The 20,124-nt window shown below is 36.9% G+C and overlaps 1 protein-coding gene across 4 annotated transcripts in view; it reads left to right on the top strand.

Moving 5' to 3' along the window:
* RGS22 (regulator of G protein signaling 22) overlaps positions 1-20,124 on the top strand; it is a 136,136-nt gene that overhangs the window by 95,957 nt on the left and 20,055 nt on the right. For all 4 annotated transcript variants that reach the window (XM_043601466.1, XM_043601467.1, XM_043601468.1 and 1 more), the window contains exons 15-19: positions 11,152-11,346; positions 13,994-14,086; positions 16,442-16,614; positions 17,539-17,701; positions 19,924-20,082. In XM_043601466.1, the coding sequence (XP_043457401.1) occupies positions 11,152-11,346; positions 13,994-14,086; positions 16,442-16,614; positions 17,539-17,701; positions 19,924-20,082 (783 nt within the window). The remainder of the gene's footprint in view (positions 1-11,151; positions 11,347-13,993; positions 14,087-16,441; positions 16,615-17,538; positions 17,702-19,923; positions 20,083-20,124) is intronic.

Genomic DNA, 20,124 nt, shown 5'->3' with positions numbered 1-20,124 from the left:
GTGAAATCATGTGGTATCTGGCTTTCTCTGTATGGCTTATTTCACTTAGCATAACACTCTCCAGTTCCATCCACGTTGCTACAAAGGGCCATATTTCATTCTTTCTCATTGCCACGTAGTACTCCATTGCGTATATAAACCACAATTTCTTTATCCATTCATCAGTTGATGGACATTTAGGCTCTTTCCGTAATTTGGCTATTGTTGAGAGTGCTGCTATACACATTGGGGTACAAGTGCCCCTATGCATCAGCACTCCTGTATCCCTTGGATAAATTCCTAGCAGTGCTATTGCTGGGTTATAGGGTAGATGTATTTTTAATTTTTTGAGGAACCCCCACACTGTTTTCCAGAGCGGCTGCATCAGTTTGCATTCCCACCAACAGTGCAAGTGGGGGGTGGGAAGGAGGGGTGGGTGGGAGATGGGTATTGAGGAGGGCACCTGTTGGGATGAGAATTGGGTGTTGTATGGAAACCAATTTGACATAAATTTCATATTTAAAAAAATGATTGTTTCTTTCCATCTCTCTCTGTCTTCTTTTCTCCCAATTTGTTTCTCCATTCCCCTTTCCAATTCTGTTCTTCCTCCTATCTCCATGGTATCCAGACTACATTTTTTTTTTCTTTATGGTCTTGTTAACTATCCTATGGTCATGGGAGTTTAGTTAAATAAGAAAATTAACTCCCAGAATTTCAAGACCGTAGGAGCTCTTTTTAAGGGGAGGCATTGCTTCTCCCCCCCCCCCCCCCCCACTGCCGCCATCTGATACAGAGGCCAAGAAAGTGAGTCACCGGCACAGGTGTAGAGCGGCTGGGCAAGCCGCCCATTGTGCATTTCCTGATTACATAACCTTTGAGTGTCTCCAGGAGAGATGGGCTTTAGAGCCGTGCTGTGTGAAGTGCCAGGCGGTCCGATCACAGACAGGCAGTGCTTGTGTCCCTTTTCAAAAACTTTCCTGTGGGGTTGTTAAAGCATCATAGGTTAATGTTTAAATTGGAATCATGTCGGCCACAGCTGCACGTGAGGGAATCTTTGCTTTAATGTGAATCAGAGTAGCTGACTGGGATATGAAGGGAGCATTTTCTTCTCCAACATTAGCAACTTGGTTATTTACTCAGTGGTTAGAAAGGAAGAACCGGGTGGCCAATAAAAAAGCAAATGACCCAAGATACTTAAGCAATGTGTAAACCATAATTAGACTATATTATTTAGCTATCATATAGCATAATCCTTATATTTCATTTTAAAGTCCATTCATATCAACTTAAAAATGATCTTCATCAGCTTTGTAGAGGTTTTAAAGGTGTGTTTTAAATTTTTTTAGCCTTTTAACTTTGTTTCATATATGTGATTACACCCTTTGTTATATATAGTCAGTTGTCAATCCACTTATACATTGTCCCTAGATTATTAGAAACACATACTAGAAAGACATTGTCAGATTTTAATGGTGTAATTCAGTTGATTGTACTATAAATTTACAGAGTGGCCTAATAAAGAATTGACAATCAAATCCATTTTTTCCTTCTTATCCCCTTAACCACTTTTGTTCCTACCACTCTGGGAGCAGAGAGACCAGAGAATGAGCCTCAAAAGGAGACAATAAATTTGCATAATGTGGTCTTGGGACACTTTGGAGGGGATGACCTTTCAAGCCCCTTTCTAATGTTTCCAGTTCTGTAATTTTGTAATAAGACTAGTAAAGACTCAGGGAGGTGGCGGAAGTATGTGCTCTTAAGGATTATGCTGATTACCATAGTGGGGGTTAATACTTGAACAAAGAGAAATTACTTAAATCATAATGAACAATGTTCCCATAAACTGACAGTGAAGAAGGCCTCTCCCCTCCCAAAAGGTGAGAAGGCAAACAAATATCTAAATGTAAGTGCAATAGAGAGAGGAAATATTTTTAAATTTCTGTTAAGATTTTCATTTAATGTATTTATTCTTTAAAAAAATTTTTTTTTAGTAATCTCTACACCAAATATGGGGCTCGAACTCATGACCCCAAGATCAAGAGTCACATGCTCTTCCTACTGAGCCAGCCAGGTGCCCCTAATGCATTTAGTCTTAACAGAGAAGTCTGTGAAGCTTTAATCCAAGTTCTAAATAAAATATTTGGGATTTTGGTTTTGATAACAGCTATTCAATTCATATGATTGCAGTCAGAAAAATGTGTGTTTCATAGCAAGGAATATTTTCTGCCTTTCTTTTCTTTATTTTTAGCTCTAAATATATGTGAACATTTCTAGGATTCTTGTTTGAGAGAAATCTTATAGTTTAATCTAACTGGTGTCTGTTAAATATAGGGAGAACATATAACTTATTATTTAAACCAGGATTCTTTTTGGAGTGAAAGGGAAACTGTTAATTATGCCAGGATGATAGGCTTAAACCAGAGTGGGGTCATATGTCTATCCTAATTATAGTGCCTTGAGACTATGGAATGTGCAGTTAAATAATATGCAAAAAGCCAAACTCATCAAAAAGAGATCAGATTTGTAGTTACCAGAGGCAGAGGTTGGGGGGAGGGGAAGATTAGTGAAGATGGTGAAAAGGTACAAACTTCCAGTTATAAGATAAATAAGTACTTGGGATGTAACGTTCAATGTGATGACTACAGTTATCATTGCTGTGTGGTACACACAAAAGTTGTTAGGAGAATAGACACTGAGTGCTCTTCACGAGGAAAATAAATTTTTCTTTTTTTTTGTATCTATATGAGATGATGGATGGTTAAACTTATTGTGGTAATTATTCCACTATGTGTAAGTCATAGTATGTTTTATACTTTAAACTTGTATAGTGCTATATGCCAATTATTTCTCAGTAAAACTGGACAAAAATAGTTGAACAACAATAAACAACAAAAATATGTATGGACCCCTGTGGCCTCATAGAGCAAAGTAAAAGTGTGAGGTCAGGAAGGAAGGTAGTAGACAATAGCCTGGAAAGAGTCTCACTGCACTTGGCCAGAAGTCTGAATTTTATTTTGTTTCTTTTTGGAATGGAACTGCGGCCTCTTATTTCCCCCTCATATTTTTTTTTCATTATATGAAGTTTATTGTCAAATTGGTTTCCATACAACACCCACCCCCTCATATATTTATACTTGTTCTTAACAGTTTCTCCTTGTCTCAATGTAGAGAGTTAAATTCATAGGACTTGCATTTGAAGAAGAAAGCGAGGAAAGTGCAAGAGTCAAAGATTGTGCTGTGACTGGTGTGTTATTCATGAAAACTGGAAATACAGAAGGAAGGGAGAGGCTTGGGAGGCTCTGAAACAATAATTTGTTATATTATTGAGTCACTGGGTTTGAGGGTCTACAGGCTATCCACGTAACAATAGCAAGTTAGCAACTAGAAGCAAAGATTTTAGCTCAGGAAAGTATCAGGCCTAAAGATATATATAAAGATATATACATACATATATATACATATATATGTATATATGTATATATATGTATGTATATATGTATATATATGTATGTGTATATATATGTATGTATGTATATATCTTCTGCATATATAGTTAACTGTTAAGTCTTTGGGAATGGACAAAGTCTTTCATTCATCCACTCATTCATCCTAAATTTAGCATTATGCTAGATGCTAGGAGTACAGTAATAAAGTAGATCTAATCTGTTTTCATAGACCTTGTGGTCCAGTGGGAGACACTTACAAGTATAGGGCCCCATAGGAGCACATAAGAATTATACTGAAGCCAGACGAGTCAAGGAAGACTGAGTTCTTTAGGATGAATAAAAGCCCATCAAAAGGTGGAAAGAAGTAAGCCTGGAGTGCATAGAAGGCATAGAGGGCACCATGTGAAAGTCCTGTGAGAGGGTGCCTGGCATGTGTGAGAAACTGAAAGAATGTGGACTGAGAAGAAAATATAGTTGAACATAGGGGTGCCCAGGTGGCTCAGTCGGTTAAGCATCTGACTCTTGATTTTGGCTCAGGTCATGATTTCACAGTTTATGAGTTTGAGCCTATGTCAGGTTCCACACTGACAATGCAGAGCCTGCTTGGAATTCTCTCTCTCTCTCTCTCTCTCTGCCCCACCCCCATTCATGCGCCCATGTGTGCTCTCTCTCTCTCAAAATAAATAAATAAACTGAAAAAAATAAAACATTAAAAGAAAGTTTAAAAAAATAGAGTTGAACAAAGAATTTTAATGGATGCTTTCCTTTAAGGGAGCAGAAGAAAAGGAATCATCAAAGGAGTCTGAGAGTGGAAATAAGCAGAGAATCAGGAGACAGTGTTGAGGGCAGAGAGTCAAGGAGAGGGTAATCAACAATGTTAAAGTTGCAAAAGGAATAAAATATGATGAAGATTAAGGAGAGAAGCTATTGAATTGGTGTTCCTATGGTTGTCAGTGATCTTAGAGATCACTTTCACTGGCATGAAAACCAGACTTCAGTAGATTGAAGAGTGGAAAGGGAGTTTGAAGATTTGTAGAGATGAGAAAGAGAGAAAGGCGGTAGGTTGTGGACAAAACAGTCAAGAAACTTATTTTACAATGGGAGAGACACCTCCCTTGAACACCTTTGTAGCATAAGGAAGAGGATAGAATCAATGGAAAAGTAAACTAAGGACAGCGCTAAGGACATAATCGATGTTGCAAGGTTCTGGGGAGAATGAGTCAAGACCACACATGAATGGTTTAGTCTTGGAGAGGAGTCTTCCTTTGAAGCATCAGAGAAAGAAAAATATTTACAAGAAAGCTCTTGAGAAGAAAGTTGAGGGCATTCATACCAGAGTTTTTTCCCAGTTAAGTGTAAGATAAATCTTCTGAAAGTGAAGAAGTATAAGGATAGAGTTGGGAGCTTTACAGAGGAAGGCAAAGCTTAAAAGTGGGGAGGTAAGATTTGATTAGAAATAAGCAAGAACTCACCAAGCTTTGTGATCACAGCTGAGGTTCTTTTTTTTTTTAGTTTTAAGTCTATTTATAATGGAGCCAGTTGTAGTTTTTATTGGGAGCTTGAGGATAAAGTTGGGAAAATGAAGGAATGATTCAACTGACTTAGAATTGGGCCTTGATAAGGCAGAAGATCAAGGTAGGAGGAATTAAGGATGTTTAAGAGTGTACTTGAAATGATGGGCAGTCTTCAGACCCGATTGTGGAAGAAAGTAAGAGGAACCAGGTGGTGCACAATTCATTTGAGGGATAGAAAGAAGCTGTATATTGGGCTGAAGGTAAAGTTATGTTTGGGAAGAGGTCTAAAAGGATGAAAAGCAATGATCAGAGAAGAAGTGGTGTTGTTAATATAGTGAGTGGTGAAGTGAAGTGACACTCATTCTGAAGAAAATCATAAAGCAAAATTTCAGAAGGTAAAAGCCCAAGCCAATTGGATATAGTCACATACAACAATCTGGCTTTACCATGGCGTCATGCAATGTCCACCAAGGTATAATGATAGACAACATAAATAGCATTTAGAGTCTCTCTTGGGACTGTGGGTAGCAGCAAATCTTAAAAGACAAACAGAAAAAAAAAAGACAAGCAGAGTGAAAGCAAGACTGGGAGAGAAAGGGAAAAGAATAGATTCAGGTGTGCACCAGAAGGTGACTGTCCTTTCTCTTAGTGTTATTCTAGTCATCACCAACTTCTTTTGTGCTTTACTCACTTCACCATTGTCATGTTTTTAAATCAAAGAAACCATACTAACTTCTACACAAAGAGTTTGGTATGTGGCATGTCAAATGTTTGTTTAAACTGTACTTTCAACGTAGCTGACCTAGTGACTAAGCAGTTGCTTTATTTTTGCCATTAGATGCCATTGCTTCCCAAATAAAACCTGACCACTGGGTTTAAAAAAATTTTTTTAAATGTTTCTTATTTATTTTTGAGAGAGAGAGAGAGAGAGAGAGAGAGGCAGAGGATGAGTGGGGGAGGGGCAAGGAGAGAGAGAGAGAGAGAGGGAGACACAGAATCTGAAACAGGCTCCAGGCTCTGAGCTGTCAGCACAGAGCCTGATGTGGGGCTCAAATCCATGAACCATGAGATCATGACCTGAGCCTAAATCGGACACTTAACCGAATGATCCACCCAGACACCTCCTAACCACTGTTTTTTAACTTAAGCCATTTGGGGAGTGAAATTTCCTCTCCTTTGAGGTAGATTTGCAATTATTGACGTAAATTCTAGAGACACTTTCATGTTGTTAATTTGACCATTTTAGTCTTTAGTTTTTGAATTTGCCTTAGTATGACATTATTTTAATTAGTGCACTTTTAAAACCTGTAACTTACAAAATGTTTAAGAATAGATTTGAATCTGATACAAACCTAACTTGTTAGATTATTTAGATTTACAAGTCATTTTTCTGCAGCCTAAGTGTCCACCAACTGATGAATGGATGAAGAAGATATGGTACATATTCACAATGGAATATTACTTGGCCATTAAAAAGAATGAAATCTTGCCATTTGCAATGATGTGGATGGAGCTAGAGAGTATTATGCTAAGTCAGTCAGTCAAAAATAAATACCTTATGATTTCACTCATATGAGGAATTTAAGAAACAAAACAAACAAGCATAAGGAAAAAAAAAGAGAGGCACACTAAAAAATAGACTCATAACTATGGAGAACAAACTGGTGGTTACCAAAGAGGAGGTGGGTGAGGGGATGGGTGAACTAGGTAATGAGGATTAAGGAGTGTACTTGTTGTGATGAGCACTGGGTATTGAATGGAAGTGTTGAATCACTATATTATACACCTGAAACTAATATTACACTGTATATTAAGTAACTGGAATTCAAATAAAAAGTTTAAAAGAATATTTAACTCCCAAGGTTAGAAAAAAATTATGTGTATGTAAAGCAAATTTCATTTTAAATATCATATAATCATTTGGTAAGAGTATGGTTCAAGGGGCGCCTGGGTGGCTCAGTCGGTTAAGCGTCTGACTTGCTCAGGTCATGATCTCATGGTCTGTGGGTTCGAGCCCCGTGTCGGGCTCTGTGCTGACAGCTCAGAACCTGGAGCCTGCTTCAGCTTCTGTGTCTCCCTCTCTCTCTGCTCCTCCCCAACTAGAGCTCTGTCTGTCTCTGCTTCTCAAAAAAAACAAAAAGAGTATGGTTCAAACTGGACTATTCTGCCCAATGGACTACGTACCTTTGTTTTAGGGAAGGAAGTTTCCAACACATGGATCGCCTAATTAAATAGAATATCCAAATGTCTCTTCAATATGCCCCTTCTCTCACATTTCACAGCACTTAGTAATAAAAAGAAGTTCCCTGTTGCTGTTCAAGTCTTATCTTTTTTTTTTAATTTTTTTATTTTAACGTTTATTTATTTTTGAGACAGAGAGAGACAGAGCATGAGCAGGGGAGGGGCAGAGAGAGAGAGAGGGAGACACAGAATCTGAAACAGGCTCCGGGCTCTGAGCTGCCAGCACAGAGCCCGACGCGGGGCTTGGACTCACGAGCTGCGAGATCATGACCTGAGCCGAAGTTGGATGCTCAACTGACTGAGCCACCCAGGCGCCCCACAAGTCTCATCTTTTAATACTTCAAAAAGTTTAAAGTCTGCTCCATCTACTAACTTCCCCTCTCCTAAACCTCATTAATGCTGTCTAAAGATCTTTTAAGTTCTCTTTATGTTTTTAGAAAGTTTCAGTGCATGACTCATGAAATTTCTCTGTACATTTTTATCATATGAAGCTTTCTCAATATCCACACAGATAGCCCTAATAACATATATGCTACCCAATAACTTACCCAATTCCAGTGTCTATCTCCATTTCTCCTAAGTTAACTATGGGCTAGCCTTATGTTGGAATTCATCAGAATTTAGAAGTACTTGTGCTTTAAATTTTTGAACTCTGAAAATTCCCCTTTCGGGTCATCATTTCACTTGAGGATACTAGTCTCCATTCATCCATTTAGCAAATATTTATTGAGTGAGTGCCTTGTTATGTACTGATCTTTATAGTACTCCCTTTTAACTGCTCTCTACATGTCCTTCTCCCTTAGCTTCACTCTTTTTAGTAAGCTCTACACCCAGAGAGGGGCTTGAACTCATGACCCTGAGCCAGTCAGGCACCACATTTATTCTAGTTCTTTGAGACTCCCCCCTGAATATTACATTACTATCTTGTAGTAGGCTTTATGGTGGATCATTTCAATTTTACCTCAACCTGCCCGCTCAATTCTGACCTTTCTTTCTTAGGCCCTTTTACTATTTACTCTGACTTTATTAATTGTTATTATGTTTTACAGTCAACATTTATTGATACTTACTTACATATTTATGCAATTCTATTGTTCTCTATTCCATCCTGCTCTTACCTTTGTTTATTTTATGTGCATAGTACAGTTCTGCTGGTGATGGATTGTCTGCTTCTGTTTATTGGTTTGTGACATCTTTGTTTTCATTTTATCAGGTATTTTTGCTGGGTACAAAATTACAGATTAGCAGTTATTTTTGCTCAGCACTTTAAAGACTCAAGGCTAGAGTCTATACCTGGTCTAGTCCTGCTCTTAGGGTGTTTTGGGACCGTAGGATATTTACACGGGCTTCCCCACTGGCAGGTCCTGAACTATAATACTTGTTCCCTCAGTAATGAGAAAGTTTAAAAAACTCCAGTTATAGGTAGTTATAAAGACTTTGACTGTTAGTCTGTGTGAGATGAGAAGTTACTGAGGAGTTGAGAAGAGTGATAGGCAAAAGGACCTCTCTATTTGCTGTCATAAGAAAACACTAAGAAAGCAAAGAGGAACCTTTTTTTTTTATTTTTTTTTATTTTTTTTTTCAACGTTTATTTATTTTTGGGACAGAGAGAGACAGAGCATAAACGGGGGAGGGGCAGAGAGAGAGGGAGACACAGAATGGGAAACAGGCTCCAGGCTCTGAGCCATCAGCCCAGAGCCTGACGCGGGGCTCGAACTCACGGACCGTGAGATCGTGACCTGGCTGAAGTCGGACGCTTAACCGACTGCGCCACCCAGGCGCCCCAAGAGGAACCTTTGAAGACCAGTTAAGAGGCTATTGCAAAAAGCAGGCAAGAGATGAAGGTGGCATATAATTTCTTATCTGGCTATTGAAATAATTTCCAAACTACCTCAAATCTTGTTCAAACTGTTCAAACTGTTTCTCTTTCCTGATGCCATAGTGATTTATTTCTAAGATTCATATCCAATAATGTCACCCCTCAGAGAGCCCTCGTTATATATCTTTAGGTAAAATTCAAATTCCCTACCAAGGGACAAAAGGTCATATCCATGCCCTGGCTCCTGCCTCACTTTATAGTATCCTCTCTTATTCTACCTCTTTCCATTAGCCGGTGTTATCTCCTTGGAGTCTAGAATCTCTCCATAGGTTATAAAACCTCCCTAAGCCTTAATGCCTTGGCCCAGATTTTCCTTCTTCTTAAATCATCTTTCTCATCAATTCCCATTTCTTGCCTGATTGACTCCAACTCATCTTTAAAGATTCAGCTGAAGGATTAAGGATAAGACAAGCTTATCTTTTCTTGGAAAGGTTTCTAAACCTTTTCCTTTCCCATTCCAAGACATAAATGAGTCTTTTCTATGGATTTAGTGCAATTCAGTAACATTTACGGCATCCACTCTCTGCCAAGAACAGTTTTAGGAATTGGAGAATGACAAAAGAACAAGCTATGGTATTTGCCCTCAAGGACCTCGTTCTAGAAGAGATGATACATAATACATAACTGCATTATAGTGTGGTAGGTATAGCAGTAAAAAATGATCTTGGGAGGAGGATGTGAGTGAAGGCTTCCTGGAAGAAGAAAAATCCATGTTGGTGTTTAAAGAATAAGTCAGGGTTTATCAAGTGGACAAGGTACGCACGGTAAGGTGAATATCCAAGATTGAAGGAACAATACATGCAATGGTGTGGAGTGGCAAAACAGCAAGGTTTAGGAAAATAACAGAAGAATTAGTATTTGAGTATGATGTTTAAAAGGTGATTAATGGGATGTGAGTTTGAAAAGAATGGACAGGCAGTCATTGATGTTCTTATTTGCAATGCGTACTTCTGTGGTAGTACTTACACTGTATTTCATCTGCTGATTTTCATCTCCATGTCACCACCAGTGGGCTCCTTCAGAGCAGGTATTGGGTCTTAATCATTAATCTTTGCATACATAGCACCTATACAAGTGTCTAAGATGTTAGTAGATACTCAGTAAATGCTTGTTATTAATGTGGACCCTTTAAAACTTTTAAAAGATTATTTTACGTAAGACTATTTATATTTGGTATTTGGTATGACTCTCTCTGTCTCTCTGTCTATATATCAATCTGTCTGTCTATCTGATCTACTGCCTGGGTGGAGTCTGGACGTTATCAGGTCCAAAAACTAAGTAAAAAATTAAATTAAGTGCAATTAATTTGACATTGTTAGTACAACTACATTTAAATCCGATATGCAGGGCATGACATATTCAGTATGTAACATTTAAAAAAATAAAATGTTAATAAATTACTTCTGAGATGTAAATAGCTGTTATTTAGAGAAAAGACAAATGAGTAGAATGGAATAGACATTTATGCTTTTTCTAGGAAGCTAGAAATTCCATGTGTATCTTTCCATTCACTCTTACTTCTTTCTTGTATCTCTTCCACAGCATTCTACACCAAATGGAGATATTTTTACAGCAGAAAGGGGTAATTAGCAACAGTGTTAAGAAGTCTGCAACTCAGTTGGGTAGGGCAGGTAGTTTGTTGGATCCCTATACTAGAAGACCAATAGCCAGTTTTTCAGTCCTTGTTTCTTGCCTCGTGTGTCCAAAAGGGCATTTCAAACCATTTTGCAAAGTAGCCCTAATGTGTTAGAAATATTGTGAACATAAGGGAAAAAGGAAGCATATAACCTGGAATCAATCATAATACAAAGTAGGAATCTGATAAAAAATATTAAATATCCAAATGATATACTCTTGTGTTAGATCCATGGCAAATTGATTAATTACCATTGAAGAAATAGGAAAAGGAAAGAGAAGCCTTTTGAATAAACAGATTGCTTTGACTTAAGTAGTTTTATGCATCTTTTCAAGAAAAAAAAATCACTTGAGCTTGTGTCTCTTCTCTTACCTTTTTAAAATGCCTTTGCTGAGGAACCTGCTAACCATTATGGTTTCTCCCAACAACCTCTCATTTCTCCCCCTTCTCCCTTAGTATCTTTTTGCCACATACATTGCTCCTTCGGCCACTCTTGACATTGGACTCCAACAGGAAAAGAAAAAAGAAATTTATATGAGAATACAGCCACCATTTGAAGACCTTTTTGACACAGCAGAAGAATATATCCTTCTCCTCCTTCTTGAGCCCTGGACACAGATGGTAAAATTAGACCAAGTTGCTCTTAGAAAGGTATTGTGGCACTAAGAAACGGTGTGTGAACCGTTCATTTACTACAAAACTGATGATAAGCAGCATTATTAATTCACAAGAGAAAAACTGAAAAATGTCTTACCTGGGCCAGGGACTCAGAGTTAAGATTTGGCAGTTTCAATATTAGAGCCGGGAAAGTATTTATTAACTTTATTTTTTGCCAGTTTCTCTATTGTATCCTAACGAAAGACTAAAATCTTTGTCATTTTTTAGTTCTCCGTACAAATATGTCGACAGAGAGAAATCTGAGTTTTGGTTTCCTGTGAACCAACAAAATATGCCGTGATAACATTATTGGCTTTGTCCTTTCTTGCCATTTCTCTGCAGTGGCCTTAATTTTGATTAATGGAAAAAAAAACCCTTTAATTTTATACTGGATGAGTTATAGTAAATATTGCACCCATGGAAAATAGACATGTTTCATATGTACTGTGGAAAACACGTTTTCTAACTTCAGTGTTGCTATTTTAAGATACCCCTAGATGTTCATCAGGTCAGACTGCTTGATTAGATAAAAATGTCAACACATCTTTTTCAATTCCAGCAGAGGTCATTTTAAATCTCAGTGCCTGAATATTTTCACCATTCTTATTGATGGGTGGAAGACATTTCTTTAAATATTTATTTTAAATCACAGATTACATCCATTCATGGGTATCTTTTATATTAAGTTGTGCATGTACCCTCTACATGAGGTCATTTCCAGTAGAACTCTGCTACCCTCGTATTGCTATTCTTTGTTCATGTCTCAACAACTTTTTAGTCATATCTTCTACCAGAAAGAATAGGTTAGATATAAATTAAGATAAAATTAATACCCAAACACCTCAGATAGAATTACCTTATTGGATTTGATTAAACAGTTCTATGGCTTACTAAATTCAATGACCAAAATAATTAAATTTTCATTCCTGATTTCTCTTTGCCCTGAAAACTTAGTGTTACATCTTTTCTACTACAAAATACATCTGTTATATTAGAAAAATTAGAGTATCATATGAAATTTAAAAAAATGATCTCCTGTCATTTTTATTTAAACAATTTTTTTAAGTTTATTTATTTTGAGAGGAGAGAGAGAGAGAGCGAGAGAGTGAGCATACAAGTGGGGTAGAGGCAGAGAGAAGGAGAGACAGAATCCCAAGCAGGCTCCGTACCATCAGTGCAGAGCCTGATGTGGGGCTCAAACTCACAAACTGCGAGATCATGACCTGAGCTGAGATTAAGAGTCAGACACTTGGGGCACCTGGGAGGCTCAGTCAGTTGGGCAACCAACTTCACTCAGGTCATGATCTCACAAATTGTGAGTTTGAGCCCTGCGTTGAGCTCTGTGCTGACAGCTCAGAGCCTGGAGCCTGCTTCAGATTCTCTGTCTCCCTCTCTCTCTGCCCCTCCCCCACTCACATTCTATCTCTCTCTTTCAAGAGTAAATAAACATTAAAAAAATTTAAAACATTTTTGAAAAGAAAAAAAAGAGTCACACACTTAACTGACTGTGCCACCCAGGTGCCCCTCCAGTCATTATTTTAAATACAGTGTATGGTGTAAAGGAAAATGGACCTGAGATAAGTCCTGAGATGTTAAAAAAAAAAAGATTTGGCATTAAAACTAACTTTGCTAAATCAAAAAGGTTTGGCATTGGTAATGATTCTTACAAAATGTGTGGGACAAACCGTACACTTGTTTTTTTAAGTTTATTTAGAGAGAGAGAGAGAGAGAGAGAGAGAAAGCACGAGTCAGGGAGGGGTAGAGAGGGAGAGAGAGAGAATCCCAAGCAGGCTCTGCACTGTCAGCACAGAGCCCCATGTGGGGCATGAATCCACACACACTGTGAGATCATGACCTGAACCGAAGTCAGACACTTAACCAACTGAACCACCCAGGCACCCCTATACACTCTTTTTAATAAGAAATTACAAATGCCCTTAAATGCAGCCCAGAGAACGTTTGTAAAAGTCCACCTGACTGGATTGTGTAGGCTGTTTCCCAAAAAAGGATAATCAAAGAGGCTACCAAAACTAGCTATTAAATGTAGAAAATTCTCAGTCCGCCAAACTGCTTTTTCCCTGGAAGAGAGAAATGGAGAATGAGCTTGTTCTTCTGACGATAAAACAGTGCAATGCACACTCTGTAGCATGAGACCTACTGTGAGTTTAATTTGATAAATGACTCTCCTCCTCTCTTGCTACAGTTAACAGAACCTTAGCTTGCAGATGAATAATGATGGAGTCTGGTCATTTCTTGTTCTACTGTGGATTATTTGGTCTCTAAAACTAGCAGTGCCTGCTTTCATGACTATTATCCTATTATAATGAATAGAAAATGGAAATGTGACCCAAAATGTGTGCAGTGTTTGTTAGTTCACGTAGGGTGACCAGAAAGGAGGAATGATCTCTGATGTCACTATATCATTACATAGAAATATTTTATCGCATGCATGCGAAGTCTGAATATGCTGTAGCTAATATTTTTATGTTGGTTTTCCTGATTTTGCCTCCAAACTAATTTACTTTATTGGCAAGTGTCTTCATTTTTTAGCCCGCTGTTACTGGCAAATTGTGCATTCTTTCCGCACTTTTTCATAATGCACATTCTCTTGATGTTATGAGCTTTATTATTGTTTTATTAGGTGGAGCTGGTGGAAGAAACTAGACAGCTAGACTCCACATACTTCAGAAAGCTACAGGCTTTGCATAAAGAGACATTTTCCAAGAAAGCTGAGGTAAGACAGCTCTCTACTTAGAAAAAACAAACTTTTTATCCTGGAGAGGATTACCACTGTGTATATTGGCAGGGGGAGGGGGATAATATATTGAGGAGATCATGTACTGATCAAGTAAGGGATAGGCAGTTCCATTTTTCTGCTACTTCTTGGCCTAGCATGCTGCATTTGACAGGTGTCACTTTTTATTGACACATTTAACAACAAAGCCAAAAGACAAAGCAGATGCCTGCCTTACTTAAAAGCCTTCAAACCACATTATTCCTTTGAGCATCTCTGATTGCTTTCTGTATAGCAGCAGCTCTATTTGTCAATTCAAAAAAAGAGTTAAATTGAGTTTTCTAAACAGGAAAGGAACTTTTGTGTGACAGCAATAGGAAAAATAATAAAGGAAAAATATGGAAAGGATTTGGGGGCATCAGGAAAAAGATCATCAGACTGACTAGGATATTAAAGTGTTATTTTGATTTATACATTTGCAACTTTTGGATTACCTACATAATCCTTTCAGATCCTGAAAGTCGTAAAATTAAATGTGTGTATCTACATAAAGGTGACAGTTATATTTATTGATGTGCAAAATGCCTAGGGTACATTATTATATTAAAATATAAGGAAAAAAACCACTGGTATCATATAATCCTATTTATGTAAAATTATATATTTTCTCATGTATACATATATACGAAGAGAGGTATCTGGAAATATCTGAGACATCACCAAAATATTACAGATGGTTAGCTCTGAACAGTAAAGTTTCAGGTGATATTTTAACTTTCTCCCTTGTACCTGTCTGCAATTTTTACTCCTTTACAATAAAATTTTACACAAATAATAAAGTGGACTTTTAAATGTAACCTTTATGATAGTTGCCTTTTTAACACATAAATTCTTTATTTGAGAAACTACGAATTAATATCTTGGAAAGGCTACGTAAAAATCCAAAAAGACAGCACATTTTGTTATTATTTTAAAGTTTATGAATGAAAAAGTTCATGAGGTTGTATTTTAAGTTTGTATTTTAAACTTTGTGAATTGAAACGTAGCATTTTCATTGTATTTTAAGTTGCATTTTAAACTTTATGAACTAAAATGTATAATACTTCCCATAATCCTTCTCTTCATTGGTAATTGACTTTTTAAATATCGGTAGTTTTTCTAATGGTCTGATGCTTTTCAAAAATAAACAGAGGGGTAAATGAATTATATAAGGAGAGGAAAGGTTTTTAAAAGAATAAGCTTCTCTAGCTCTTTGCCCTTATATAGAGCTTATAAATTGCAAAACATAGGGTTTTAAAAATGCCTAATAATTAACTTTTATATGAAAAGGTAACATTTAAAGAACATACTATTGGGGCACCTGGGTGGCTCAGTCGGTTAAGCATCTGACTTCAGCCCAGGTCATGATTCTGCACTTTGTTAGTTCAAGCCCTGTGTCAGGCTCTGTGCTTACAGCTCAGAGCCTGGAGCCTGCTTCAGATTCTGTATCTCTCTCTCTCCTTGCCCCTCCCCTGCTTGCACTGTGTCTCTCTGTCTCCCGAAAATAAATAAATATTTAAAATTTTAAAGAACGTACTATTAGAAAAATATCTTGCATTACTCTATAACTTTCAAAATTGTTATAAATAAAAGAACACTTTATGTTCGTAATGCATTGTTAAGAAAAAGAACCAAGTTGCAAAACTATACATACTTGTTTAGTCCTGTCTTCATTTTTTTTTTTTAATTTTTTTTTTCAACGTTTATTTATTTTGGGGACAGAGAGAGACAGAGCATGAACGGGGGAGGGGCAGAGAGAGAGGGAGACACAGAATCGGAAACAGTCTCCAGGCTCCGAGCCATCAGCCCAGAGCCCGACGCGGGGCTCGAACTCACAGACCGCGAGATCGTGACCTGGCTGAAGTCGGACGCTTAACCGACTGCGCCACCCAGGCGCCCCTCTGTCTTCATTTTTAATAAACCACATGTGTATGCAAAGAAGACTAGAAGATTTGTATTTACAAATGTTAACAATTGTTATTTCTGAATGGTAGTATTATATATGCTTTTTGTTTTCTTATTACAAATGATGTATTACTCTTATACCAACAAAAATAAAAAAATTAACATTTATAAGCAAATATATAGTAAATGTTTTCTAAATGTTCCTGAAAAGAAGAGAATGGAAGAGAAAGGAACAGGATAGAATTTGATGGGAGTTACAGCCAGATTCTAGATTCTTTATCTAGTTTTACTATTGAATTGTTAGATGGTATTGACCTAATGGTTCATTTTTATTTCAGTTTCTCTTTTTAAATTTGGAAAATAATTTGTTGTATTTAGGAGATTTTTTAATGAAAAGTGTTATTTCACTAGGACACTACTTGTGAAGTTGGAACTGGTATTTCACCGCTTCCTGATGTGTGTAAAAAAACAGAATACTGGAATAATGTTCCTGAAGAATATAGGCACTTCAGTTTTAATGATCTGCTTAACAACAAACTGGAGTTTGAACATTTCCGTCAGTTTCTTGAGGCTCATTCTTCAAGGTAAGGAAAATAACCGTTTAGAAATGTATTTCTCTCTTAAAACACTGTTTTTCTAAGCAACTTACTTTGATTCAACATGTAAAAGTGACTTGGTGCTAGATTTCATCCATGACAGTAGTAATGGCATACCTATCTGAAATCTGTATCGGTAACTTTTTATTGGGGAGTGCATTTTGATAATAGCAACCTCCCAAATATTATTTTAAGATTTTGTTAATAGTTTTAACTTTGGATAAATTAAGACACCACTATGTTTAATTCTGTCACTTTTCTACTGTTTCTTTCTTTTGCATTTTTCTAGACAGGTGCTTTAACTAGTATTTCTGAAAAAGTGTCTCTTTCATATTTTCATATTTTTCTCAGCTACTGAAATTACTGTAAAACTTTGTAATTTTATTGGCTGATACATAAACATTGTAGTTTTGCACAAAATCTTGGAAACTTATGACATATTTATCTACTATAAGCTGAAATATTCATCATATATTTTTCCAGTAATTTTCTCCCAAGTTAAGAGAAAGTGTTTACACCTGGGAGCCAAATTTCACATATATAGTTTCCCTTCTTAATGATGAGAATTGTTCTAAATTTAGCATGTTGCCAAATAGACACACATTGGGTGTAGATTTTCTTAGGTTAGATATCAACAATACTGGTCCATCAGTAATGGAGGAACTCTGAGACCCTACCCATAACGATGGTAGATGATTTTCTGATCCCAGTATGCCTGTGTTCATTCATATATTTAGCTAGGATGAGACATGATAACACTGAACTCATTAGTTTCATGATCTACTTGGCTCTGCTAACTAGTCAAGACAATCACATTCTAAGTTCTGTCAAAACAAAAACTTGTTTGGTGGTTAGTAAAATTGAGAGGAAAAATAAAAGAAGGGCTGTGCTTTGGTTTTGTTTTCATTTTAGTGTGGACCTTATGTGCTGGACAGACATTGAGCAGTTCCGAAGAATAACTTACGGAGACCGAAAGCAAAGGGAAGCAAAATCTATATATATTAAAGACAAATACCTTAATAAAAAATATTTCTTTGGCCCCCAAAGTCCAGCTTCTCTGTATCAGCAAGACCAGGTATCAACATGTAAACATATTTCTTTGTTGAAGTGTGAAAACCAATGATTTATTTCTTTTTGCCAACAACCTAAAATTCATCGTTTTTGTCTTTTGCTTTTATGATTTATATGTTAGACAGTTTGGATATCTTACTTTTTCAGTTATTTATAATTATCTAAAAATTAAATGCCTTTAAAATTCACTCAAGCGTTATATGCTATAAAAACTGTGTTATTTTAAAAAGTAATTATGGAATAAAAATAACTTATTCATCCACTCATCCGTTCATTCAGATATGAGTGCCTATGATATATGGTGTCATTATTTACTATATTATTATTGTAATCCTTGCTACATGTCATTAGCATACTATGCTATTTAGTATATAGCATAGTATTAGCATACTATGCTATTTAGTATATAGCATGTCATTAGCATACTATTAGCATTTACCATATATGGTAAAATGTCAGATTGGGATTCAGCAGGGGCACTGAGTATCCATGAAATGTGGCTCAAGTTTTATGCTTTTGAAATGTAAAGAATTAAGTGTTACAATTAATTTGAAGTTTGGTACTACGTTACTACCTAGAGATCAAATGTATAGCATTTGATATCTTTATTTTGGTAATTTAAAAGGATGCATATCCTAATGGTGTATATTTGTGAAATACAAATCTCAGATTAATGCTAAATTCAGTAAATGTCAGAAAAATTCAGAAGTGTTCATGTTAGGGCATACCAGATTAAAAAGCTAGATCCTATGGGGTGGGGAGGTGGGGGCGGGGGGAAGTAAGCAAACGTTTTGGGGAATAAGGGGAGAAGGCAATCTGAAATTAATCAACCTTGACAAAAATGCCTTGCCATTAGTTTCCTGAGATACAAATCTGGGATACGTTAGCAAAAGTAGCTGGGTATCTCAAGCACAAGTATGAAATAAACACATGGAGGCATTTCTTTTCTGTTTGGCTTGTGCTACATTGTGTGAAGTTTCGTGGTATCTGATGCTACTGTGTGAACCCTCCGTAGGATAAGATGCTGAGCATTTAAAATTCAGTGGAGAAGTTATCCATTGCCATCATAGCAAATGACTGTGTTGACTACAGAAGAGTTTCCCCAGTGACCTTTCTTCCTCATCTTTGGCTTTACTTTTATTTTTATTGACTTATTTTCTACTTAAGGATATCCACATCACCTTACATTCTGTGTAGGTCTTGCCAGTCCTAATTTCGGCTGGGTAGCCAAGTTTGCTCTTTGATTAGCAAAGTAGTCTTTTATCTTTTTCTTTTTTCGTCCTTTTTTATATAGAATCATTATTAGTAAAAGATGTCCAAGAGGGTTTCTCTTTTGTTTTTATGTTAAAAATTATTTTTATTAGTAGGATTTGATGGGTTTTATTAATCGAAAGGGAACGAAGAAGAAGGTAATTTTTCCACTGAGGGGTCCAGAAGGTTTGAGGGCTGTGTACACAGAAACAGGTAGAAAAAAGAATGATTTATAGCAGAAAATGGCCATTCGTAGCTTGTTGAAACCAGTACTTATGCAGAAGGAAGATTTGGGCCACAAAGAAATTGTGTTTTGTAATAGGTGCTACCTGTGCAGGTCAGAGACTGTTGTCTGTATAACCAGGTCTTTCTCTCCTTCCTGCTGCCTCTGTATTCCTCTTCGAAGTTGTTGGGGGCAGCCCTGCATTGCTACCACCACCATCTCCAATCCAACGTTTGTTTGTACATGTTGATAATATCTGAGCCAAGGTTGTCTCCTAACTAACTCATGCCCCATTTTCCTCATGCACAAAAGAGAATGTTTTCTCAAATTAGTCAATTTGACCAGATTTACAGATTCATAGATTATTAGACCTGGAAGAGCACTTACAAAACTCATTGACTAATAAATACCCTCATTTCACCTTTGAAGATACTGAGGCCATGGAGAAAACGTGGCATTGCTTGTGGTCATACAGGATAAAAATCCCACTCCTGTGTTCTCTGAAATATATCGTGAACAAAATCAGACATCTAAAAGAACTGTCACACAAACCACAATTTTCTGTTTGATGTTAGGGGAGTTGTCAGTCTTTACTGTACCTGGTATAGCCAGGAGATAACTTACGGAAAATGAAAATGGTGCTGTCGGCTGCTCGGCAGCTGGTTTGGGGGTGGATGGATAAATTAATGACTATTAGTATGTCTTCACTAAAACAGAAGTTTGCAGTTTATGTTTCATTTTTATCTTCCTAGATAATGAATTTAAGTGGTGGCTGGGGAAAGATGCTCCATGAGCAGCTCGATGCACCTGTTCTAATTGAAATTCAGAAGCATGTCCTAAATAAGCTAGAAAATGTGTGGTTGCCATTATTTCTTGCAAGTGAACAGTTTGCAGCACGTCAGAAGATAAAGGTATATCAGTGAGTGTAATCTTTGGGTAGTAATTAACAGTAC

Source organism: Prionailurus bengalensis, chromosome F2 (assembly GCF_016509475.1).
Source record: "Prionailurus bengalensis isolate Pbe53 chromosome F2, Fcat_Pben_1.1_paternal_pri, whole genome shotgun sequence".
NCBI classification, from domain to species: Eukaryota; Metazoa; Chordata; class Mammalia; order Carnivora; family Felidae; genus Prionailurus; species Prionailurus bengalensis.
This window is presented reverse-complemented; position numbering and strand designations above follow the sequence as displayed.